The following is a 26048-nucleotide window of genomic DNA, read 5'->3' as shown; positions in this document are numbered from 1 at the left end:
CCATCCCAGGCCTGAGCTTCACTCTCAATCTTTAATGTGTGCCCAAGAATGAGGGCAAGGCGACAGCGACGCATAGCCATCCTATTTTTGTCCACTGTTTGCATGGCGTGCCGCCTTGAATTAGACCGAGCCTGTGCGGCTTCTGGCCGCGGGGCTACTGGCACAATGGGCAGGGTCGGGAGCGGCGGTGTCGGACGTTGCGGGAGAGAAACACGCAGAGTGACATAGGCACAGCTAGTAGAATATGTTTACGCTGTCGGAGCCCGCACCCGGCCCGGCATGTTCACGCCTGGTACAATACTTAATCAACTCAGACGCCGCTGCTGGTGTGACCACTGACCCTAAAAGGCACTGGTAATAGGGAGAGTCTTTGCTAATAGGAAGAGCAGTATAATTTGGAGCGGGGCATAAGAATTACAGTGCATGCCGGGGAATATTTTTTTCCTAACGTCTCCTCTGGTTCTGGTTCATTAATGGTGGTTTAGATTAAAAGAGTTGTTGATGTTCTTGGTCAGGGAAAAAAGGTCGCTGCCTACTATGTGCACTGCGTGTGGTGCCTAATGAGCTTCCTGAAGTGTGCATGTGCATGTGTGTGTGTGTGTGTGTGTATGTACATGTGGGTGGGTCGTACAGTGTACATATATTACACTTTGCCCATTTGTTGTGTAGGCTATGGTATATGAGTAGGATTGCACTTCCCTGAAGAAAAGATTGATATTTAGAGAGCGCGCATGGATAGCTAAGCCGATGTGTCTGCGTTCTGTGTGCATGAACCCCATGCACATTGTTTGCCTTTGTATGCAAGCTACAATCAGATGTAATAGGGGATATATCCTTTTTTGAACCCGATTCAACGGCTGGTAAGCTAGTGAGCCGCTGTATTGGAAGACTGTGAAAAGGGCCAGGGTAAGCAGTAAGCCTCCGCCCACCTCCTGCTTTTAGCTGGGATGTGCGTATCCATCTCAGTTTCACCTCCCGTACCCCCACAGCTCACTGCTAATTTGTTTCTGCAAGACTTAGACACTTAGACCTAGGTCTCTCTCCCTCCCTCCGTCTTTCTCTTTCTTTCTTTCTTCCCTCCCCCCTCTCTCTCTCTCTCTCTTGCTGTCTCTCTTTCATTCTTTCTTCACCCAGAATCCCTCTGATTCCCTCCAGGGGGGTGTACACCCTGGCGATAATTTGTCTGTCACAAATGAAACTGCCCCCTCTACATGGCTTTCCTTGGCCCAAAAATGAGTTTCGGCCATCCCATCTGGCTGTCACAGGCAAGACGCCGCCAAGAATAGAAGCTTCCCATCCCTCCACATTTCATGGCTGAATTGTCATATTTGTGTGTGACTGTTATATTTTTGACCCTTCCACGCTAGACATTTTTCACATCTGATTCATACTTATGGAGCTTCGCTTCCTTCAAGCCAATGCGCTCTTTGTCTCTGGGTGTCACCGCTCGCTGGATATGTAAAAATTGACCAAGCTTTGGGGCTGCTGTGGACTGCAGATGGGGTGTAAAGCAGGGTGCTTATATTTAGAAAGAGCAGGAGTCAGATACTTTTCACTGCTACTACACAGCAGCCACTTGCGCGATCGTCGAAAACATTGTGTTATTTCTCCCCTGAAAGCCAGTTTCAGTGGGAGCTAAAGGCACTAATCATTTCCTCTCAGCACGCTGATGTGAAATCTATTTGTGGACGCAGTACGAGAAGAGAGAGGAAATCAGAAAACATCTTTAACAACTTGTCTCATCTAATGAGATTAGCAGAGCCGCTTACACAGTCGTGACATGGAGATACACACAGATAACCCTGTAATAACTCATTATTCTTCCCATTTCCACATCGACGCCTAGTCAAAGCTCGCTGACAGTGCGTGTTGTTGTGCGTACACAGCTATCGGGCCAATCTAGGCGCTGCGGTAGTGTGGAGCGAACACGGTGAATACAGCCCCGCATGCCATGGCACACAGAGAGCCAGCGATAGAAAGACGAAGAGATAGTCGTCTCTGCTTTTTAGAGGCTGCAGCATTAGTGACACACGCATGAGTGCAAAAGAAAAAATGTACCGTGCAAGCTCTCTTTCTCTTGGTTGGCAGGGCTGCTGTGCTGTGAGGAGGGAGAGGGATAGAAACGAGTCAAGTGTGTGTGTGTGTGTGTGTGTGTGTGTGTGTGTTTGCGTGTGCGCGTGCATGCATGTGTGGACATGAGCATCCGCAAATAATTTAAATATTACAGGAAACTGATAATACAGGAAACCGCTGAATAAACAAGCTTTACTAAGTGTGGTAATGGCATTGCCAATAATAATACAAAATCGTTCTGAGCGATCTCTTCCTTCCTCTGTTGAAGCATTTCTATCTTGATAGAATTGTCTTTTTTCCTGCATGACAATTCGTGGAGCAGAATTGTCAGTGAACATGGTAACGATGGAGAACATAAGCCACGACTGTCTCAGTCACCAGATCTCAACCCAAGAAAAACACTCTAAAAGGTTAGACAGCCTATTTGCACCATATGATGGAAGAATAGCGTTGCATCCATCCAGCACAGCTCCAGACACTTGTGGCATCTATAGTAAATCAAAGCTGTCCTGACACTCATATAAGCATCATAACACACTTTCTGTCTGTGTATATTAGTTACTGAGTGTGTGGGTACGTGCCTGTGTATGCCTGTGCTTGTCTCTGTGGGCACCATAACTGAATAACACAGTATATTCAAATAAATTGCAGCGTTATCCTGCTAAGAGTGCCAGATGGGTGCGATTTGCCACATTGGACAATGCAACACAGGAGCACCAAAAAGTTTAGTTTTATTCCACTTTTCTATCTGGATTGTCCTGATGTAGTAAACTCCACGCGTCTGGCACTGCAGACAGCTTGAAACAAATGCAGAGAATTATTCCGCAAATACTGTTTGACCCAGGTGAGGTGTGCATTCCTGTGATTAGCAGCCAGATTGATGGGTTCAAGGAGGAGCGGTGGCCCTGTTGTGCTGTGCGTGCAGACAGAGGGAGGCCAGCGTGCGTGGGATGATGAGGCCTGGAGTGTGTGGTATTGACCAGTGGATGTCACGTTGTGATTAGTAGGAGATATCACACTCGCCGGGGCCTCAGATGCACATCGATCCTGGAACCTGGGTACAGCCTGTCAATGGGGTCATTTTTAGCCTCTCCTTTCCTCTCTCCTCCTCTCCACTCCTTCCATCTCATCTCCTCTGACACCCCCCCCCCCCCTCCTCTCCTCTCCTCTCTCTCCTCTTCTCCTCTCCCGTCTGTTTTCTTTTTTTCTCCCTTCTGTCTCTTGTCTTTTCTCCTTTCCTTTTCCCTCCTCCTTCTCTCCACCCTCATGGATCAAACTCTTTATCTGGCCTAAGCCGCAGCCTGCAGGCAGCCAGGCAGTCTCTACAGAGGCTGGAGCAGAGGACCAACAGCTTCAAACAACATTATATATGGCTAACATGAGGCATGTCTCACACTGATAGATGAAAACACCGGCCCCTGAGACACTGCCTCTATATGGACATGATGAAACATGAGCAGGACTGTCCCTCTGTTTCAAAGTCCACTGCACTCGACTTAAACAATGTTACAACATTACATGTGGTGTAACATAAGTCGAAAAAGTTTTGTATCAACTGGGAAACAGTGCACTTTGTGTGTTGTGATCCGTGCAAAGGGAAATGGTCAGAGTTTGTGGGAGGAAAACACATTTCCTTCTGCAGCTATCCTGTGTCAATGCTAGGTCACCTATTATGAAATCAATCCAAACAGAATAAGTCTGGTTTGGAAGAAAAATGTGAAGCCAGGTAACAAGGACGGATGCAAGCCATAAAGGAAGAAGGAAGGAAAGAAAGAAAGACAGAAAGAAAGAAAGAAAGAAAGGAAGGAAAACCAAATCATGCGTGCAATGAATCATAAGTGGTAAGACCTATTTGGGCCATCTTATGTCATGTTGTGTTGTTAATGTTAAAACGCACGAGTACTGCAAACGATGCTTGCTCATGCTCATACACAGCACACACACGCACACACACACACACACAGACACACACACACACACACACACACAGACATACATCCTCTGCCTGGCTGGTTTTATCTGTCAGCTTATAGTGTGGCCCTGTAGCCTGAGGGAAGCCAGGAAGTGTATTCAATGGCACTACTACTGTCTCAGAAAACCACCACTTGCCCTTTCCTGATAGCGTCAGCATCGATTTGATGTTGACGAGTCCGATGTCGGGCAGAAGTTTTAATAGAACAGAAAGACATTGTAGGTATTGTTTGGGGGCTGCCAGACCAACGTCCAATTATCCATGGACTAATGCATGATCAGACCAGAGGTGCTTGTGTTTCAGTGGATGCAGCCTGTGGTACTGTAGGCTGTAGCCATGGAGACAGCAGCTTTAACCCTGTGTTTTGGGACTGCAAGTGGCCAAGGCTGCACAATTAGGCTCATATTCATCTCTTGACTGCCGTTCAGGTAGCATTAGAGCTTCAAATGGCTTTCTTATGTGGAAAAATAGTAACACAGCGGCTCCCTGCATGGAGATGAGCGTTAAGAAAGACTGGAAGAAAACAAGAGTGGGAAAGAGAAAGAGGTCGAGAGCCTGAGTGGACTACAGCGAGAGAGCGAGAGACACATTTATTGAGTGTGTCCAACTGAGCGCTAGCCTAGTTCTAGTAGAGGGAGAGAAATTCTGCAATAGAGGGGGTTTGTGGATAGTCTGCGGGTCTGTGGAGATTTGCTTACAGTGAGGAGATGGTGGAGGTAAGATGGCTCAGAGGATTCAGGCTCCGCTGAACGCAGGCTTATGTCTAATAATCAGCAGGGAGGGACTCAGCGTGGTCCCTCAGAAAGAGAGAGAGAGAGAGATAGAGAGAGGAAGAAAGAAAGACAGAGGAGGGGGGAGAGGGAGAAGACAGAGTGGAGAGATTGGAGGCAAGGAAAAAGCAAGTACAATATGTAGAAGGAGTTGTGGGAGAGGGAAAAAAAAAAGGGAGACAGAGAGATGTCCCTGTGGCCACGTTATTTCTCTCGCGAAGCGTGGCTTTCATGTGTATGAGAAGAATTTTGATAAGATTTTGCTGCTTTACATATTTTCACCCCTATTAGCTCTTAAAGTCACATGTGGAGCATTGTTGGGTAAAAATGAACGCCTGACCTATAAAATGAGACTCGGCCAATCTAAACTTTCAAGGTCACCTGATGGAGGCGGAGTCAACACCGGTGTGGTCTTTTGTCGTGTTTTTGGTTGGATGACATTGCTGAGGTTGTCGGCGTTTTGCAGGAGGAGTTTTACAGTCGCATATATCTCAGGGCCAGACTGATAAAACTCACTGATGATGCTTCGGTGATTTTTGCCAGCTGTTCCAGATTACAAAGTACAATCATTTACGCCGCTTAGTGACATCATCACGAGCAGAACATCCTTGTCAATTAACGCAAACTGAAGACACACATGCACGTACATACATTATACACTATATATGTGCATAATACATAGCAGCTGATCCAAAGCACAGCCGCATCATGTTACTGGCTCTCCAGAGATGCAGCTCGCTAAATTGGCTGCAGCATCTTCCTAATATCAGCATTACATCCATATTTGTCTTTGTCAAAGCACGGCCTGAGCCCTAGAAATCTGATTACCAAATAGGGGCTGAGAATTAGTATGCCTTGTGCTACAATAACTCAGTCTTCGCCGAGGAGTTTGTGGTATGCTTTCAGAAATATAAATGTCATGCACAGATTAATTGACTCATTGCCTCCGGACTGTTTGTTCAAGCCTGTGTTTGTGTGTGTGTGTGGACTGTGGCTCTAACCTATGCGGTGGTCGTCATGCCCCAAGGTCGACCTTTTTTTCTATCAGCGGTGAATTATCTCCAAGCCGCTCTGCCAATCCAGGGCCCGCGCCGCACGGCCATTTAACGGGTGTCTGCAGAGGGGGCAGCGCGGTCGAGGTCGGCAAACCACAGCGCAGAGGCGGCTGCAGAGCGACGCGACGGCACTTTAGCAGGGGCCCAATGAGTGATTACCTCGGAGCTCCAGTCATAATTCAGCGTGACCTCAATCTGCCAGCAAAGCTATGGTTTGATGGATCTGCTCACAGTTTGGGTGTCGGGTTCTCGCATGTCAAACACAGGCAGATAAAGACGGGGCTATCTGTTGGCTTTACAACGCAAAACATGCGAGATACAAAGGCGAGACACACGGGCATGTATTCCCTTCAAACATGATATGCTTTCTGTCTGCGTCCTTACAATTCAAAGGGATGCTGTAATATGAATCATTCACTATGTAGATGTGGCGGTCGATACTGAAGACAAAACAATGTCACAAATGGTTAGCCCTCATCATAATGATGCATGTCATCTGTCGGTCAATTCATCATCATTATGTCTTATCAATCAAAGTCAGCACAAACACATGTGCATGCACGTGCACGCACACGCGTACACACACACGTGCACACACACACACACACGCACATGCACACGCACACACACACCACCTCCCAGTGTGGATAATTAGTGGATTCCCTCAGTAGGTGATAGAGCCTGAGCTCCTCTCTCCTCTCTCTCTGACCTTCCCCAGTGAGCTTTCTACCACAGTGGGGCTCATCACACACAGCTCTAATACATATTTATTGGTACAGTGACAGCTCATGTGCACTGGATTTATCTGTTTCGCTACAAACAATAGTAAAACCTCAGTCACTCTTACTCCCCCTCATCAACCAATGCCTGGGATAAATCTAGTAGTGTCAAACTACCTCAGCAACAGCTGGCCATCTGGGGGTCTGGGGACAGACATGGGTAGACGAGTACTGGGACCAAGCCTAGTTTCATTCCCCCCCGCTCGCCTCAATTACAGCAAACGGATTTGATATATGTCTTTCAAATCGCCTTGGCGATCACGGGAACTGCTAGGCTGGCAAACGTTTTCCTACAGCAACTTCTGATCAAAGACATTTAGAAAGTGGCTGTGGCACGGCAGGCGGCATTGGGATTCAGGACAGATCCCCCGCACCATGACTGGCTCTGTTTGCACGGCGCAATCCGAGTTGAGATGTGAAGAGGAGCAATACCACTGAAGAGGGAGGGGAGGGGAGGGGAGGGGAGGGGAGGGGAGGGGAGGGGATGGGAGGGGAGGGCAGGGGAGGAGGAGAAGGGAGGGATGGCAGGATTAAGCCCCAGCCCCAGCCCCCTCTGCCTCCGAGCGGCCATCTTTCATCTTGCGGCTGTCCCTCTAATGCTTTCAAGTGGGTGAAACCCTCGACATCTGCTTCCGCTCCCTGGGACACAGCACAGGCCGCCATCCTGCGGAGACGCACAACCACAGGACAGCTTCGAAGGGCAGCGCCAGGGCGAGGCCACAGACTGCTGATGGTCTCATCTACATAGGATGACACATGCATGACACAGACACAGAAAAATAGATATGCTTGCTTGCACAGACACACATACAGACTTACACACACACACACACAGGCTTACACAGACACGCACACCCATAAAGGTTAAATCAAACATTCCACTAATACTCACACATGTATTGAAAGCTTCACTGCCCACGCAAAATCACACTTACACACTTTCACACTCAAATGCACACTCAAATGCACAAATTGTGGCACACACTCACCACAGAAACATTTCACAGTTCACTCACCCAGACACATTTATTCTGCTTACTACTTGCAAACAAATAAATGTAAATAGCTCTGTAAATAAACACTTCATCTTCGCCAAGGAGAAATAAGCCCCCCGCCGCTTCTGATTAAGACTACCAAAGTGATATATCTGGCACTTAAGTCAGCTGTTTACCTCATAAACACAAAGACTTAAACACCGCCACCCGCACTGACGCAGAAATACCACGAACTGAATCCAGGTGCTATATGTTTCTCTGTTAGTCTCCGAGGCTGAGCTGTCAAATTGCCCTAATGATATACCTTGGTAATATAGCATGTGCCATGAGAATGTTTTATCCAAAAGCGCCTTACAGCAGCAAGAGTACATACATTTTCAGTCGAATCCTCCACTCTGGCAGTGATAGTGCCATGTTGCCCACTGAGCAATAAAGGAGCATGGTCAAGTGGTTAGAGCTTAGCCACAGCTTTTCTATAAGATTTTGAAAAGAACTGTAAAATAGCCCTTGTGAATCTGAAGCCATATCAGGAGGACAGATTGAGTGGGGTCATGACGGACTGGAAGGCACGGTGGTGAACTGAAGACTGAAGACTGAAGGATGTCATGAGGACCTCCTCTCTCCTCTCTTTAAGGGTGAAATAATTCAAAGGAACGCAACGCAATTATTTCAGAGGAAATAATGTTCATTAGTTTGTATCCATGCCTTGTGGTGAAAAGTCATTTCGAATTTTCCTCATACTGCACTGCAACCCAAACCTAATCTACTTGGCGAGAGCGACCCATGAGACTCTAGATTTGTTCGCTTTAGCCCCTCTGAACCTCACATACCCCCCCCCCCACACACACACACACACACACACGCCAGCCACCCACGCACACACAATAAGAAAAGATACACTTTTGGATCTGTGGTCTGTTGGTACAGTATGTGTCTCATTTCTGTTTATTACAAACAGGAGACAGTGTCTTTGTAAAAGCCTCTTAGCAAACACTATTTCATAATGTGCTACCATGTTTTATTGTATTGCTTAGATACAGTGAGTATCTGCAGCTTAATTCCTTCTGCTAATGTAGAGAGTAGGAGTCTAGCTTTATTTATAGCAATCCGCCCACAGACTCCTGTACAATTTAGTGATCTTTAAGGTAAAAATGACTCATAATTTTTTAGGCATAGTTAATGCAGAGGTACTGTGTGTGTGTGTGTGTGTGTGTGTGTGTGTGTGTGTGTGTGTGTGTGTGTGTGTGTGTAAATGCACACTCCAAATTACTGAAAATGGGAGCTAAATATTTGCATCTGTGTCTATAATTGCAGTGTTTGAGGTTAGGCCAATTTAAGCTACCTTGACAAGTACGTTAACAGAGGGAGGGAATAAGCACAGGGTTCATATATTCAAGAACCCACAAATGGAACTCTATTGCATTTTGTACTAAAGAAGGATAAGCCAAGAGACGGCACTAATGTTTTATCTTGGGCATGGTATGGTCTGGTTTGCCAGGTTTTGATGCTTCTTCCATTTGCAGTGAGGCCTATAGAGCTACACTGGCAGCATCTGTTCCTGACAGACACACACAGTTCATTACTGAGAGAGCATATAGAGATGGATGGAACAACAGAAGATGAGAGACAGAATGCTGATTCCCTCTTCTGTCTGCTAGCTGTCTGTGAGACCAGGCCATCTGCACATTCATTATCACAGCCATGATTTCATCATTGTATTGTGTGGCAACAAGCGTTGCTCTGTCTGGCCTTTGTTACTCTTACCAAATGCGGAGCTGACAGGTCGCTTTTGATTATGGTGACAACAAAAAAAACTACAACTGCCATGTAGTGTTGTATGTAATTGCATTATCCACACACACCCTGAACACCATCCTGTCTCTCTCCCCTTTGTCCCTGTGCAGGTCTGTTCCACAGAGCCATCATCCAGAGTGGGTCGGCCCTGTCCAGCTGGGCGGTGAACTATCAGCCAGTCAAGTATACCCGTCTCCTGGCGGAGAAGGTGGGCTGTAATGTCCTGGACACCCTGGACATGGTGGACTGCCTGAGGAAGAAGAGTTCCAGGGAGCTGGTGGAGCAGGACATCCAGCCCGCCAGGTACCACGTGGCCTTTGGACCCGTCATCGACGGCGACGTCATCCCCGACGACCCCGAGATCCTGATGGAGCAGGGCGAGTTCCTCAACTACGACATCATGCTGGGCGTCAACCAGGGCGAGGGGCTGCGCTTCGTGGAGAACGTGGTGGACTCGGAGGACGGCGTCTCTGGCAACGACTTTGACTTCTCTGTGTCAGACTTTGTGGACAGCTTGTACGGGTATCCGGAGGGCAAGGACACGCTGAGGGAGACCATCAAGTTCATGTACACAGACTGGGCAGACAGGGACAATCCAGAGACCAGGCGCAAGACGCTGGTGGCTCTGTTCACCGATCACCAGTGGGTGGAGCCCTCGGTGGTGACGGCCGATCTCCACGCTCGCTACGGCTCGCCCACCTACTTCTACGCCTTCTACCACCACTGCCAGAGCCTGATGAAGCCCGCCTGGTCGGATGCCGCCCATGGGGATGAGGTGCCCTATGTTTTTGGGATCCCCATGATCGGCCCCACTGACCTTTTTCCCTGTAACTTCTCTAAGAACGATGTAATGCTCAGCGCTGTGGTCATGACCTACTGGACCAACTTTGCCAAGACTGGGTGAGTGGAATGATTATGTTTCACAGTATCATCTAACCCAAATTTAGATCAGACACAACACTATACACAAGTTACTGAAACTAACGACAACGCAATTCCAAACCGGCCACTTTGTTAATACACAGTAACAGAGCAAAATCCTCTCTTGGTCCTATTAAAAGTATTTCTGTGCTCTGTAAAAGAGGCTGCAGGAAAAAGGACACTCTACAGTGGGTAGTATAGGACAAAAAAGCATTTTTCAACAGAGACATTTTTTTCAGAGGTGTTTTTCGCCTGGCCTTCCTGGGTCTCAGTCTGAAAACCTGAGACATATTGAATCTGAGGAAGATTAAATGTTCCTCCTGAATGTGTGCTGTGCTGTGTTGTGCTGTGCTGTGCTGTGCTGTGCTGTGCGTGCTTGGCTGAATGTTTGGGTAGAGTATGTGTGCATGGCTGCCAGCCTCTCTGTGTACGTCTGCGTGTGTGTTTGTGTGTGTGTGTGTGTGTGTGTGTGTGTGTGTATGTGTTTGGCTGGAAATCCTATCTGCTCTATTATACCGAAGCCCAAAAGACACAGAGACTTATCAGCAAGGCATATGAAACTCTTGCCCACAGCGGTATCGATTCCTCAGCCTGGATCCAGTCGATCACTTGTGCCCCGGGTGACTCCTGCTCCCCGCCGTGCTCAATTCCACCCCCACCCATCGCAAAGCGGGCCCATTTGTTTGAGGACTACTACTAATCACTTCTAACAACCGAAATTTAATTTGACAAGAGAAATATTGATCTCATCCTGAACGGGGTGTAATCTTAAATCTCTTTCTATTTTTTTATCTGTCTCTATATCATCTGCTGTCCAATCAGGTGACATTTACATTCAGTTGTCTGGCTGATAGGCTGACCCCCAGGCCACAGGGTCTGCTAGGTCCTTGAACCGCTAATGGCAGACTAGTGCAGATGGACTGATATCTGCTGCGTTGGCTCCTCAAGGAAAGCACTCAGTGATGCTCTGCCTAAACAGCTGTCCCCCCTCTGCCCGGCGGCCATCTTGTGTCAAAATATACAGAGCTGTAATGTGTAGATACAGATGGAACTTATTACTTGTCCTTTTAGGAATGTTATCTATAAGAAGAGGGGATGAGGCTGGACTTTGGTGCCTGAAGGTAACGGTGCAGACTGCTAAAGCACTGAATCGCTGTGACCTTGGATGTTGCGATGTCAGTGGAATTCGTTCTGATGGATCGTGACAGCCTGCCCATATTACCTATACCCACACAGACTCCACACAGTGCCACGGGCCGTAACCCGCCCGTCTGCGCCGACCCTAACCTGGCTTTCACCCCAGCCGGCAGCAGGAATCGTAGCAACAAATCGCGCTTTAATACTGACGTGAAGTCAGTTCGGTAGATTTCCGCACCACTGATTGAGACTCGGAGCAGTGGGAGGGTAAACTGGTCCTAGATCCACCCTATGGTGTGTTGCCTTGGCGTTACTCCAGGCAGGAGGATTATGGGCAGGCCAGTAGTGGGCACTGAGCTCGTAAAGAGCCTGGGATTAGATGCCAGGATAATAGAAAACTCAGAGTGCTGCTCCAAAGGGTAATTTTACTCTAGCCCAAGTAAAGGACTCTACCACTGATTCCCATGGGGCGGACACTGTAAGATATTTCCCATACATTTTTAAGTTCATCCTCCTCATTTAGACTGCACTAGGGGATATAGATCCCTCCTCCACCACCACCCAACCCAATCTGGCTCTGGAGAACGCCCTTTTAATTAAGACCCAGTTGAATTCCCCTTGCCTGAGTGGCCCGTCCAACACAGCCGTCCTCCCTATACAGTATCTGCAGAGCAGCTCTCACTCCCCTCCCAGATGTTCGTAATGAACTGACCCAGATTGCACTTCCTGCCCCCGTCTCTAAATCGGCTGTTGAAACATGTGTGACACGATGTTGAGACACTTGGGCTGCATGTCAACAGTGTGTATCATAGCAGCGTTCCCCCCAAAGCTCTTCCTGTCCCCGGCTCTCATGTGTCATCTTTACAGGGCAAATCCCTGCCCATGCGCCTTTTTTTTTTTTTCTCCATCAGCGTCAGTGAAGCATAAAAGCATACAGAGGGAGTGCACGCTGTGCTGTCAAATCTTCTTAGTGTGTATGTGTGTGTGTGTGTGTGTGTGTGTGATTGTGGGAGTGTGTATGTGTGTGTTTACACTATGAGGCTGTTCTTTCCTGAGAGTTACGGATGTTTCAGAAGCTGGGGATTTACTCAGCTCTACAGAGTTGTTTTCCTGGCCGCAACATTTGTTTTACTATTGACAGGCAAAATTGGCCTGTGCTTTACAGTGCAGCAACAACTTCTACTGAGCAGTTTTTCTGAAACTTTGCCACAAGTCCATATAGTGTGACTTCACTTCCCCACGCATGTTCTCAAACACAAATGCAAGCACAACGTCAACACACACACACACACACACATGCACAGAACACTGGCATCACTTCAGAAACGACATAATGATGAAAAGCTAAGAAAAGATCAATCATAATAGATCATTAGCGCTGTAAATATGTTGGTGCATCAAGTCTTCCCACTTCCTGGGTTTTTTGTGCTGGCTGGTGCTCATTTCCCCCGTTCTGTGTGTGAGTTGTGCCTCATGCTGTGCCTGAGCCTTGCTAGGTAGTTAAAGAGCAGAGCGCTGTCATGTATTGAATTTTTGCCTCATTCTCCCTCACTGCCTCTCCATCTCTCCCTCTCTCTCTCTCTCTCTCTCTCTCTCGCTCTCTCTCTCCCTCTCTCATTATTCTACACAACAAAAGCAAGTGTGTGCCTGTATTACATTCACGACATGGGCTAAAACATGCAATATTGATTGCTTTGTGTTTAGTGACAACGGCAACCGATCAAACAAATGTAGATGGAAGTATCTGTATCTATAGTGCAATATAACGCTCTGCTTTGATTTATAACCCTACAAGTTGATTTGAGTTTCTTTGTTTTCTCTCTGCATGTCAATCGAACAGTCCTCCTCTGCAGGGTTAACCATGTGTATACATCAACCGTTACTCTCCTAACCCTCTGTTTGACCTCATTCATGCACTGCCGCAACCTTTTTTACCCCAGCTGTCTACTAATTACATCACTCATCCCCCAACCACCCCCCTCATCCTTCCTCCGGCTTATCCCCCGTTCCCCTCAACCTCCCTCATTAGGGCCAACTCAACCTGTACCAGCCCACTGGTGGCACTGGTCTGAATGGTTGGCTTTGTGGAGCAGCGCAGCGCTGACCAGCCACCTACCTACTCCATTAAGTAGCCACTCACTTGATAGGAGATTTGTAGCCAATATCCTGATTTGCATTAGAGAAGGTAAGGAAGTGGTGTGGCTTGTTAAGGGGCCTAGAAGCCATTGATCGGTGTCCATGCTGTGCACTGAATGTAATGAGAGGAGGAGGGCAGGGGAGGAGGAAAAGAGGGAGTAGGTGTGCATTCACATCTAACTGTTTATTATGTTTAAAAGGGGGGGCGGGGGATAAAATAATAGCCAGTAATTTAAAAGTAGTAGCAAACCGTTCATTGATGACTGGAATGATGTAGAAGAAAACGAGCGGATGGGTGGAGTTGGGGGTGGGGGGGTGGGGGCATGTTTTGTTTGCTGCCACTCATCTAATCAAACAAATCAATAGCATCCATAATAAGGAGTGGTCCGAGAGCTGTGTCCTCCAACACTCCTGCACGCCCCAAAGTCACAGCGCCTCGCCCTGCATCACTTAGCCTGCCGAACCGAAGCCTGCCATTAAATATGAACCACGCATCACTCAGCCCTCTGCCCCAGCATGCAACCACATGAAGGGTAAAAGAGCACAGCCTGATAATTTGCCTGCACAGTGCTGAAGTTGCCCCCTGCGCTGAGCCGAGACAAAGTCTACAAACAGAATTAGATTGAGCGTTTTTATTAAAAATTTACAGAGAATGCAGGAAAAGGCATTTGGCACCTTCTGTTGGAATGGAAATTACAATTAGGTGCTTACTTTGTGTTACCTGGTAAGTAGATAAACAACTGCAGGGGATGAATTTGTTACACAACAACAATAACAACAACAACAAAAAAAAGAACGCTAAACTTTGCATATTTTAACAGCTTAGCAAAGCGAGCATCAGTGCCACTGAATTAATGCGTGTTCCTTGTTTTATATTGGGGAGCTATACTCAGCTCAGGAATTCAGAGACCTTGAGTGTAGTGAAAATAGATTCTTGTCTTCCGCCTTAGGGCCCCTAAACGTGTCTTTTCAGATTTGGTGATGGCTAGGTCTATGATCATTCAAGCGCTTCAAATTACATCGGGATGAAAAGGGGAAGGAGGTACATGAGAAATGAAAAAAAGAAAGAAAATGATATTCATTCTTTCCCCCTATCTACCTTTTACATCAGTGCTTGCAGATAGGGCTGGGAATAGGTAATGAGCTAAGTCCTCATTCTGCCTCGCGTGTGGAGCTGTGAGTTCTGTCTGTCAGCTTAGGTGGCATCACATCACCTTATAGAATAGCTGTTTATCCGATATAGAAGGGCTCTCTTATATCAGCCTGGGGAGCCTTGTCTTACTCACTGTACAGTATGTATGGCTTTGTGAAATGTGACATGTCTTGTGTTCATGTGCTGCACCTCCATGTGGACGGTCCCAGAGGTCATTTCACCACAAACACACACACACACACACACACACACACACATTAACACACACACACACAAACTCACAGTCAATCACACACACAAACACATGGGGGCCCTTTAACACGGCTCGCTGGCCAAGGTTAGCGGGGGTTAGCGGGTCATTTTAGGGGAGGGGGGGGGGGCTGAAGAGGAGATGAAGGAGTGGTTTATAGCACCGGGCCGAAGTACCACAGCCATATGAACACATCAGAGGAAATCTGAAAGGCCATTAAAACGCCTGCTTTTATGGGTGTAATAATCCCTCTCCGCTGCCTGGGAGCCCAGCCACGGCTCCAACGACCATCCGGATTAAGTGGGAGGTCTGACAGGAGGTAGGCTATCAGCTAATGCAGGGGAGCTGGAGAGCCCAACAGGACCACAAACATCACATTACGCCCGGGCTGCTCACACAGCTCACACCGAGGCATATGCTGTGGAGCTGAACACATACAGCGAGCTCCGTAAGTGTTTGGACAGCGATGCACCGATCAGTGTTTTAGCTCCACATTGTTATGACTTTCAGTGCGAGATGATACAGTGACCACGAGGTTTGAGTGCAGAGTGTCAGCTTTAATTTGAGGGTATTCAGGCACATCAAATGAACAGTCAAAGCACTACAGCTCTTTCTGTACTTGGCCCCCAGCCCCCTCCATTTCAGGGTGCCAAAAGTGTTTTGACAGATTGAAATTATATTCAATACTGTAGTCATTTTTTATCTTTAATGAAAAAGCCTTACTATGCAGTGACTTCTAAAACTCTTCAACCCATCAAGATCAGCAGACTAGTATCTCATCATCAGGTTCTCTTTCCAGCCTTTTTAATTCTAATGTATCTCTGAGGATTCGGCTGTGACTATCCTCAGCTAACTTCATAGTCATCTAATCATTTCACATACAAAGTAATGAGAGTACAGAGCCAAAACAAAATGTCACTATCCATATACTTATGGAGCTCACTGTGGAGACTTCTCCCAGATTTTGCATAGTAAAGGCAGTATGGCTTATAATTTCCTTGTCATGGCTTATTATCTAGTTGCTGTACAACATTTACACAGATTGTCATCTGCAGAATTTTTTTTTTTGCAATGAGTGCAGCACTATTTTACCAACTACAGATGGAAAATGTAGCAGCACCACACTCAGGAAACACTATAAAGTGGATCAGACTACATTGCATCACACATTACCCACAATGCCCCAACGCAAACATAGCAGGGTAACCTAGTAGCCCTCAGCACATTGAGGAGCAGAGACCAAGCGCAGATCATTACCTCTGACTCTAAAGCTTAGGACAAGACTTCAAAGCCAGCAGCCAGCCAAAAGTTGAGGCAGCAGTGGTAGAATTGTTCAAAGGAATGTAGCCTGTTTACTATTGACTTTGCAACAATTACCCAAGCATATGTGTGTGTAATTAGATAAGGCAGCCAGTTGTTTTCTAATGCGGCAAATCAAATTAACTAAAGATGCCACATTGATTTCTTTGTGTTCCCTAAATTATTCATTTTCACTTGCACTGAACCAGCCAGCCAGCCACCAAAGAGCTTTTCAAACTCCTCTGCACCACTGCTCCCTTGCTCCCTATATACACTGATTTGTTTTCTGAGATCTACCGCAAGTACCTTTTAGATATTTTTGCCATCACAATTCAGCAAATTGATCCTCCTGAGAAGAGAGTATTTGCAGTGTTATGGAAATGCCCGGAATTCCCATTAGCTGAGATTGCTCTGGCCTCCATGATTGGTTGTCATCTGCGTGTGTGTCTATGTGTGTCTCTGTGTGTGTGTGTGTGTGTGTGTGTGTGTGTGTGTGTGTGTGTGTGTGTGTGTGTTTGAGCGTGCACACGAGTCTGCTGTGAGAATTCATGAAGCACGCAGGCTGCAGACGACCGCGTCTCTGGCTGCTCCATTGACGTCCTGTTCTCTGGCATGTTGCGCACGGGGAGATCAATATGACCTTACCTCCACCACCCGCTCCTTTGAAACTTAATTACTGATATTCAGCTACAAAGTCATCATAGTCTGGCTGTCAATATTCATCGGGGATCATTACAGGCCTAATAAAAGAGGTTATTTACGGGCTGCTCTGCTGACACCGGCCCAGGTCCAGGGATTCAGCTCCAGCCATCTCAATTTGCCTTTCCTTTCCCCTCTCTCTCTCTCTCCCTCTCTCTCTCTCTCTCTCTCTCTCCCTCTCTCTCTCTCTTTTTCACCTCTCCCAGAAGCACTGACCTGAAAAAGAAAAATTGACAGCAGAGAAACGAACAGGAGAGGATGGAGGGTGAATTCTTCTGCCGTGGCTTTTAATTCTGTTGGCTGTGTTTGGAGCTTTTCAGCCAGTGCCAAAAAAAAAAAAAAAAAAAAAAACTGTAGCTGCCATATCCCTAAATCCCCAACTAAATTTGAACTTTGCTTGCCACTGACATTGCAATCAGACCCACAAAGGGATATTTCATGACATTTACAGAAATGTCTTGCAGAGCCTTGCTTTCTGCAACAAAACAGTCTTAACTTCTCTGCTCCGACATCAATGATTGTTTTCAAGGCCGCAGCGCTATTCTTGAGGTTCTTCCACAGAAAGCCATTTCCACAGCAATAGCACACCCACAGAACTCCTGCGTGCGCTCCCACTCATGACATTGTACAGCAACAAGGAAACAAGGAGTAGTGTGATTGCGGGAGATTGCTATATGTTAATTCACTCAATAAATCAATAGCTTCACTGTAATTGAAATGGTTGGCCATCCAGGTTGAGACAGTGGTGCTGAAAACTGAAAAGTGAAACACTGAACTCTGTAGATCAAAGCTGGTACTGCACCCAGATGAATATTCTCTCTCTCTCTCTCTCTCTCTCTCTCTCTCTCTCTCTCTCTCCCTCTCTTTCTCTCTAATTCAATTCAAATATGTTTTATTGGCATGGCAGGAAAGAAACCTGTGTTGCCAAAACTGTACAGTAGTTACAGATCAACATTTTCACATTTTACACAAATCCCTTCCCCCTTGTATCTGTGTGTGTGTGTGTGTGTGTGTGTGTGTGTGTGTGTGTGCATCTATCTATCTATCTATCTATCTATCTACACACACACACACAAACAGACGTACTCATATCCACGTGTGCACAGCCGCGCGCACACACACACACAGCTCTGCAGTTCCCTCTTAGTGTCTTGATTAATATGGTCCACTTTACATCAGTACACTGGAAGCTAATGCACACTGTGCTGCCTTCCCTGAGCAATTAGCAGAGGGGCTCCACCAGCGTTGGATTATCAACAACAAGATGCCTCCTGACGCGAGCCCTAAAGCCTGCTGACTTATTCATACGTGTTTACTTTAAAAGCCTCTGCCCTGGTTTTGTGGGTGGGCTGCATCAGACCTGAATTAAGAATAACATCTGGGAAGAGGAGAGAGGGGGACAAGATAGACAAGCATATTATGCCCACAGAGATGGCTTAAAGGGGACAGAGACAGGCTCTGCTGCCTGCGGTTTGTACACACAGATCTATTCTGATGGATATAAATTGCTATGTGGCTGGGCTAAATGAGCAAATGGGCTAAATGAGTGTCCGAGTGTCAGCTGAGGCAGTTACAGAAAGTGGAATACATACCACACCATATGCACCTGAATCAATTATTAACTGCAATCCTTTTCTATTCTGGGTGTTTGCTTTAGTCCATGGTCTAGTGCAGGCTGGTCAGTGTGCCAGGCGAGAACAATAAATCTCAGAGTAGTAACTGAACCCCTTTCTCACTGCAGTATAAGCTGTGTCTGATACCCTTATATCTTAGATCTCTTAGTTTTATATGCTCCTATCCTCTGTGAATGACAGAGCATGAATAAATAAATATTCTTTCAATATCTCATTTAATTCCCCATCACCTCTTTCTTCTCCCTGTCTGCAGGGACCCCAACAAGCCGGTTCCCCAAGACACCAAGTTCATCCACACCAAGGCCAACCGTTTTGAAGAAGTGGCCTGGTCCAAGTACAACCCCCAGGACCAGCTGTACCTGCACATCGGTCTGAAGCCACGTGTGCGCGACCACTACCGCGCCACCAAAGTGGCCTTCTGGAAACACCTAGTGCCCCACCTGTACAACCTGCACGACATGTTCCACTACACCTCCACCACCACCAAAGTGCCCCCGCCTGAGACCACCCAGAACTCCCTCGTCACCAAGAGGCCCAACGGAAAGACGTCCTGGCCCTTCAACACCAAGCGGCCTCCCATGTCCCCGGCCTACAACAACGAAGACAAAGACTCGTGGAGCGACGACGAGGAGACGGGGCCGCTGGTGGTGGAGAACCACCGGGATTACTCCACCGAGCTCAGCGTCACGATCGCCGTGGGAGCCTCGCTGCTGTTCCTCAACGTGCTGGCCTTCGCCGCCCTCTACTACCGCAAGGACAAGCGGCGGCAGGACTCGGGCCACGGGCAGCCCAGCCCGCAGCGCCAGACCGCCTCCAACGACATCGGCCACCACGCGCCCGAGGAGGAGATCATGTCGCTGCAGATGAACCAGACGCACCACGAGTGCGAGGCGGGGAACAGCAACGAGGGGGCGCTGCGTTTGGCCTCGCTACCCGACTACACGCTCACCCTGCGACGCTCTCCGGACGACATCCCCCTCATGACCCCCAACACCATCACCATGATCCCCAACTCCCTGGTGGGCATGCCCAACCTGCACCCCTACAACACCTTCACGGCCGGCTTCAACTCCACCGGCCTGCCGCACTCCCACTCCACCACCCGCGTATAGCTTTAAGGAGGCCAGGGGCAGCAGGCGCAGGAGAGGAGGAGGAGGAGGAGGAGGAGGAGGTGGTGGTGGAGGAGGAGGAGGAGGAGCGGGAGGATGAACGAACGGAGGAGGAGAGGATTGTGTTTTATAAATATCACAGGGAGGGGGAGGGTTGTGAGGGGGTGGGGAGGGGAAGGGCAGGAGTCGGATTAAAACGTGAAGAGATTTAACTAGACTTTTACTACGAGGAGAGTTGCTGAGAGCTCTCCATGGATGTCAAGTTGTGCAGAGCTGCCAAAATCAAACTGCTTCCCTTCTCCTGATGGGGAGGGGTCTTTCTGCAGTGTTTTTTTCTAAAATAATCATTTTAAAAGCCTTTTTAAGCAGACTGAGGAGAAATCAACACTTTTTTTCTTGAATTCATAACAAAAACAAAGAGAAGTGCTTTTTATTTCCCATCCCTTCCTCCTGCGGGAGACACATCTAGAACAATGGCCTCTACGTCAATACTCGCAAAATGTTTTTAATTGCTTCTTTGTTTTGTTTTACGTTTCAATGCCTTACAAAAAGCTTGTTCTTTTCTGTCATTATTTCTATTCCCTGAGACTATTCCAAGTGGAGTGTGTTACACGCTGACGAGACTCAAAGATGAGAGACTGAATCCAGGATGGGAACCTAGAGGATATGCAGATGTAGAGATTTTAAACCCATTTTGGGCAACTCATTTTTCTGTTGCATACCCACACAACAGCCACACAAACGGTGTTATCTTTTTTTAGCTCGTATAGAAATGATTTGTCTGGGACAGCTCTTGCCAGGAGATGAGAAGGCAGAGATAAAAACTATGTTACTGTGATTGTTTTGTTAAGAAAAAAGTGCATCTTTTACAGCCAATTTATCTGTTAAGCTATCTGATATTATCTCCACAAAGTGTGCACGTACACATGCTGCTTAGAGCACCTGTGTGTTTGTGTGCATGTGAAAATGGTTTCTTGTTTCCTGTGTGCAAGTGCGGTTAAGAGACAGAGACAAGAGACAAGTTCAGACAGATTGTCTGAACTTGCAAAAGCAAGAGGAGTGAGTGAGTGTGTGTGCGTGTGTGTGCGTGTGTGCGTGTGTGTGCGTGTGTGTGCGTGTGTGCGTGTGTGTGTGTGTGTGTCCGTGCACCTGTTTTTTTGTTTGTAGGTTGTATAATGTGGTGGTCTGGGGGTGGGGGCTGAGTACTTTCTCATGTTGTTGATTTTGTTTCACCACCAGTAGTGTTTCTGCTGCGTCTCTGGGTGTCTGTCTTTGCGAAATAGCACTTTTGTTATTTTAAAAGTTATATATGTCTAATTTTGCTTAAAGATTACAAAATAAATCTATTATTTTACGTGTAAGAGAAAAAATAGCTAAAGATTCAACTGAACTAACTGACATGATTCCATTGACTTTGTAAGAGTTCCTCTTAAAAAGCAGACAGTGGCCTGTTTGCACTGAATAAACCGACATCAGTGCACACTTGTATTTCTTTGAATATATATATAAATATGGGCATACATACATATATGTATAGGGCTTCTATGGAGATATCGCTCCCACTTACAACACAAGTCAACTACTGTTATCATCAGACTGAAAAGCACCAACACAAATAAGGTAATTTCTATGTATCATTGTTGTCATTTGCAACATCCCAAGCCAAGACCGCTCTAGGTGTCTTTGTAAGAGCTCTATATGTATATTTATGTATAAATATATTTAATATTTATTTATGTATACCAGATGCATACATGCTGATTGTGCCATGTGCCAAATTAAAACTGTAAAAAATGGAGAAGAGAAAGTTTCACTAAACTTTTTTTCTCTCTTGATCAAAGTTCCTTTCCTCCCTTTTTTTGACTTTTTATTATTTCCATTTTGAATGAGTTAAAAAGAAATATTCTTCCAGCAAGTGCAAGTCTCCCTCCAGGACTTCCTCTCTACCTCCCTCTCTGCTTTTTTTTTTCTCCCCCCCCCCCCCCCCCACCCCCCCACCCCCCTCTCTTTTTCTCTCGCAGAAACCTTTGAGAAAAACAGGCTAACAGCTTGGGGCCTATCTGCGTGCATAACTCCAGATTTTACTGTAATTCATGCAAAGTAGTGCATGCAGCAATGGGAGATTGTGGAAAGATTGCCTTGATGTACACACATTGCATCTTATTAGACATTATTCTCTGGGAGAAAACGGGAATTATTGATTCTGATAGTATGACAGACCATTTTCAAGTATCTTGGTGTAGCCGCGCTGATCCGAGCCCAGATTGTCTCTTACGCTACAGTGAAGTGCATATCATAATATGACCTGACCAGTGATCCTAGATCAGTATTCCGGCTCTTAGATACTTTATGCACATAGACCTAGACGTTTTTATGAAGTATTCCACGACACCATTCCCTGGTATTTAATGATTGGAGAACCAGCAGAGCGGGCAGCGCAGTCTGGTCAGCTCATCACCGATCCTGCCAGTAGCCGAGAGAGAGAAGGGGTTATTTGAGGGAAATTGCTTAGAGACTGTTTTATATGAGTCATCTTGTTTTTGCTCATCCTGCCTTCTGTGGGGCTCACCTCCTAATCAGCCACTCTCTTGAACCGAATCACAGCCACAAAGAAACAAACAGCTGGTTTTCTACCTGGAGCTGTAGCGCTGCTCTCTCTGAATTCACACATGCAGAGACCACATATCTAATCATGTCTCTGTGCTTTTCTGCTCATGTATGGCGTTGAGTCGACTCTAGCTGAGCCTATATATCACTGTTACCTCATCTTTTGGCAGAAAATTACACCTCGGCTGAAGTTCTCCTAACTGCAAAATAGATACATGAGAATAAAGATAAATATATTATTATTTGCCCTTTAAAGCACCGCCTGGACTGATCTAAGACTTGCTAGAATATATCGTGGAGACGGGATATTAATCTCCCAAGTAGACCATCCCCTCCTCTGATCCCAGTCTGCGGTGGTGAAGGGTCAGTTTCCATTGGCTCTGATACACACACAGTGGCACAGGGCTAAAATTGAGTGGTAGCTGAGAGTGAACTATCAAAGGGGAGAAATGTCAGGGGAGGGCAACTTGTTTTTCGCCATGTAATTTTTCCATATGCCGTTAAAGCAGAGCAGATGTCACTGAGTATTGGCAGGGGGAGTCCTGGTGGCCTGGGGGACATGGTCAGGGGTACATTGCCCTGAGAAGAGCCGCATAATTAAGTGCTGGACCAAAGGGAAAGACCATGGAAAGCGCAGTGGTGTGGTAGAGCAACAGAAAACGGGGTCAATTCCTTCTGCAATCAGACACCTGACGGCTTGATTAAAGTAGCACAGACTCTCCCTCCTATGACAGGAATTACCACAAGTAGAAAAACGTGACAGTTACGAGCGAGACACTTTTCCGCAGCCATGGTTTGTTTTGCAGTTCAGTGACTGTGTTTGAAAGTGACATCATTCATGGATTGGCTGGAATACCCCTATGGGGTTTGTGACTGCCTCGACAGCACTGACGACAGACCCAGCCTAGGAAATGGATGTGCCAAATTACACAGTGCCACCCGTTGGGAGCCCAGTGCAGGTGTGTGTGTCTGTGTGTGTGTGTGTGTGTGTGTGTGTGTGTGTGTGTGTGTGTTAAGTGTGGTTTGTGTGTGCAGACACTGCGACTGAGAATTCTATTTCTACCGGTGAGCGTGCTGTTAGCTGTATTTCCTCTCACCCTCTCTCTCACCCTCATCTCTCTCTCCTCCTGTCTCTCATGCCTCTTTGCTCGCTCCCTCTTTCATGCTGCGTTTTTCATCCTCTCTCACACAAATCCTATCTTAGCAGCTCTACCTCTCCCGCACACCGACATGATTTGCCCATTCTGACTCTTTATTCTACTCTGTAAGTGCCATAATCTGGACTACTTGTTCATTTCCAATCACTTAAGGTCTAATTTTCTTGAGTTACTGTGTTCCTCTGCTGAGGAAGAAGCTAATGAATATTACTTATTGGAAAGCATAGTAGAACCAGTTACTGAATCAGAACTCTTGTCGTTTAAATTTAAATAGCCTGTTTTTCTCCAAGGGGAAATCATACCGCACTTTGCCAAACATCAATAATCTATTATTTCCATGTGAAAAACACATCCTGACAATTTTCTTTTCTACCCATATCGCATAGACAAAGCATTGGCATATTTTTCAGGTTTCATAAAGAGCATCATGCACTGGAGCTGTTTTGTGCCATCAAACTCAGATATTTTCAAGCATTTTTAACTAGAAACTAAGACTGAAATCAAGAAAAACAATGGTCTTTGAGTCCAAATACATGATTATAAATCTCTCTGTTATCTCAGTGTCATTGTACAGATTACTAAAGATGCCCTGTTACATCTATGTTTATGTCCATAGAATGTATTTATAATCGCGCAAACTGGAGTAACATTATAAAAATAAAATATCTATTCTTCTTTCTGTATCTCATTGTGACTGTCATGAATACAGAACATGATGCCCATTTTTAATGGGCTAGAGTCAAAGGAGTGCCATGAAAACTTGCAACATATTCTATTGACAGTAATGTTGTTTTGTGCATTTTTCATCCTAAAATGTTACTCAATGGGACATTGGCCAAATGACTGTAAAGAGAAGGAGAGAAGGGGCATCAATCCAGCAGAGTGTCTCTGTAAGTGGTTTAGCTGAATGCTCGGTTCCTCCTAAATCACATAACCTTTGCATTAAATGCAAATTTGGATATAGTAAATTTTGCAGTACTATTGCACAAGGTGTGGAATAAGCTCCAGTATAGTGTGAAATGCAACAGTGCAGGGGACCAGTGAAGTCCATGGAGCTACAGTAAAGAACAGTAGCAGCCTATAGTTCATCTAGTCACAGCAGTCCCACCTGCCCTCCGGCCTAAAGCTGCCTGTCGACTACATAATGATCTGCCCTCTGTAAGATGGATGGCCTGGAGATATCACTGGGGCCGCTGAGACTAAAGCCTACGCTCTCCCAGTGTGTGTGAGGCAGGTAACAACACGAGGCAACAAGCACATTGTAAACCTCTACAGAGCATCGCTTGTGTACCCCGCGCAGTAAACCTACACACCAGGAGAGGCTTCTTGATGCCGATTTATTTCTAGCAGTTAATGTTCCTCTGATGGTGGGAACTAACAAGAAGTCTCAGTCTCAGGATTCCCAAATTCTAGGAGGTTTCATTCCTGTTCCAACCGATCTCATCATGCACAACATTAGCATGTGGGTTTAGAGCTGTTTTGCAAAATTATTCATAGCGAGCTGAGGCCAGGCCCGAGCTATCGCTCAGTTGCATCAGCTGGAGTTCACCATCAGATGGCAGTCCACTAATGCCTTTCTCAGATGTGGGTTACTGGTGGCAGGGGAGGGTTGCATCAGTGGACCTTTGGTGTCATCACACACTGGCCTATGCTACTCCTGCGGAGACTACAAGGACTCACAGAGGGCTTCCCAAAAGTGTCTTATCACTTAGATCAGATTACCCCATTGACGTTCAGTGGCACCGAGTTGATCTTTAGTGCTAATCTGGGATACCAGGCTATTCACAGATCTTTCACATCAAATGTACTGTGGGTTTGACTTCAATATCTGAGCTCAATCCTAAAAATATACACCATTTTTTTTTCAGTGAAAAACTGGGAACATCCTTTGAAGTTAAGCTCATTTTTGCCCTGAGAGGCAGAGACATTCATTTGTCAGTGATGCCTAAATGTTAGTCCTATGCAGTGAATTCTTAAACGATTAAATATCCAATGGAGTTCTCCTGACAAATAGGTCAGATTTGTTTGCATGGTAATTTTTTACCCAAATAGACCGAGTGGGTATTGTTGGTGCTTAATCCACAAGTTCAGTACATTTCTGACCTCATAAAACTTTTACAGAGTAATTTTTAAAGGCCCCAATTGTTTTGCTGATGAGAATCTTTTAGATCGCATAGATCTACCATATTTCAAAATGCAGGTCCATTTGCCTCCAGTGTTTACACATAATACAAATTGAAAACAAACACATTATCGCACCCAGCTTCAAAATAAATCTAAAACACAGCTCATGTTTTACTGTTAGACACTATCAGTCCTGGCATGAAGATTTCAGTTTATCGATTAGAAAGGAAAGAAATGTCAACACAGTGAGCAAAAGTTGCTTCATTCCACTGAAATATAAAATCCAGTAGTGAGGCAGTCTTGGCACTACAGGTGATTCTGTAGTCTACACTGATGGTTAAGTGGATTTTGAACATTGTTTTCACGTGTTTGTATCTGTTCTAC

At 46.2% G+C, this 26048-nt stretch overlaps 1 protein-coding gene across 10 annotated transcripts in view; it reads left to right on the top strand.

Annotated features, from left to right (window-relative positions):
• nlgn3a (neuroligin 3a) overlaps positions 1-19779 on the top strand; it is an 89024-nt gene extending 69245 nt beyond the window's left edge. For all 10 annotated transcript variants that reach the window (XM_071923036.2, XM_071923032.2, XM_071923030.2 and 7 more), the window contains 2 exons: positions 9549-10338; positions 18921-19779. In XM_071923036.2, the coding sequence (XP_071779137.1) occupies positions 9549-10338; positions 18921-19779 (1649 nt within the window). The remainder of the gene's footprint in view (positions 1-9548; positions 10339-18920) is intronic.
• The last annotated feature ends 6269 nt before the right edge of the window (positions 19780-26048 follow it).

Source organism: Centroberyx gerrardi, chromosome 16 (genome assembly GCF_048128805.1).
Source record: "Centroberyx gerrardi isolate f3 chromosome 16, fCenGer3.hap1.cur.20231027, whole genome shotgun sequence".
NCBI lineage: Eukaryota > Metazoa > Chordata > Actinopteri > Beryciformes > Berycidae > Centroberyx > Centroberyx gerrardi.
This window is presented reverse-complemented; position numbering and strand designations above follow the sequence as displayed.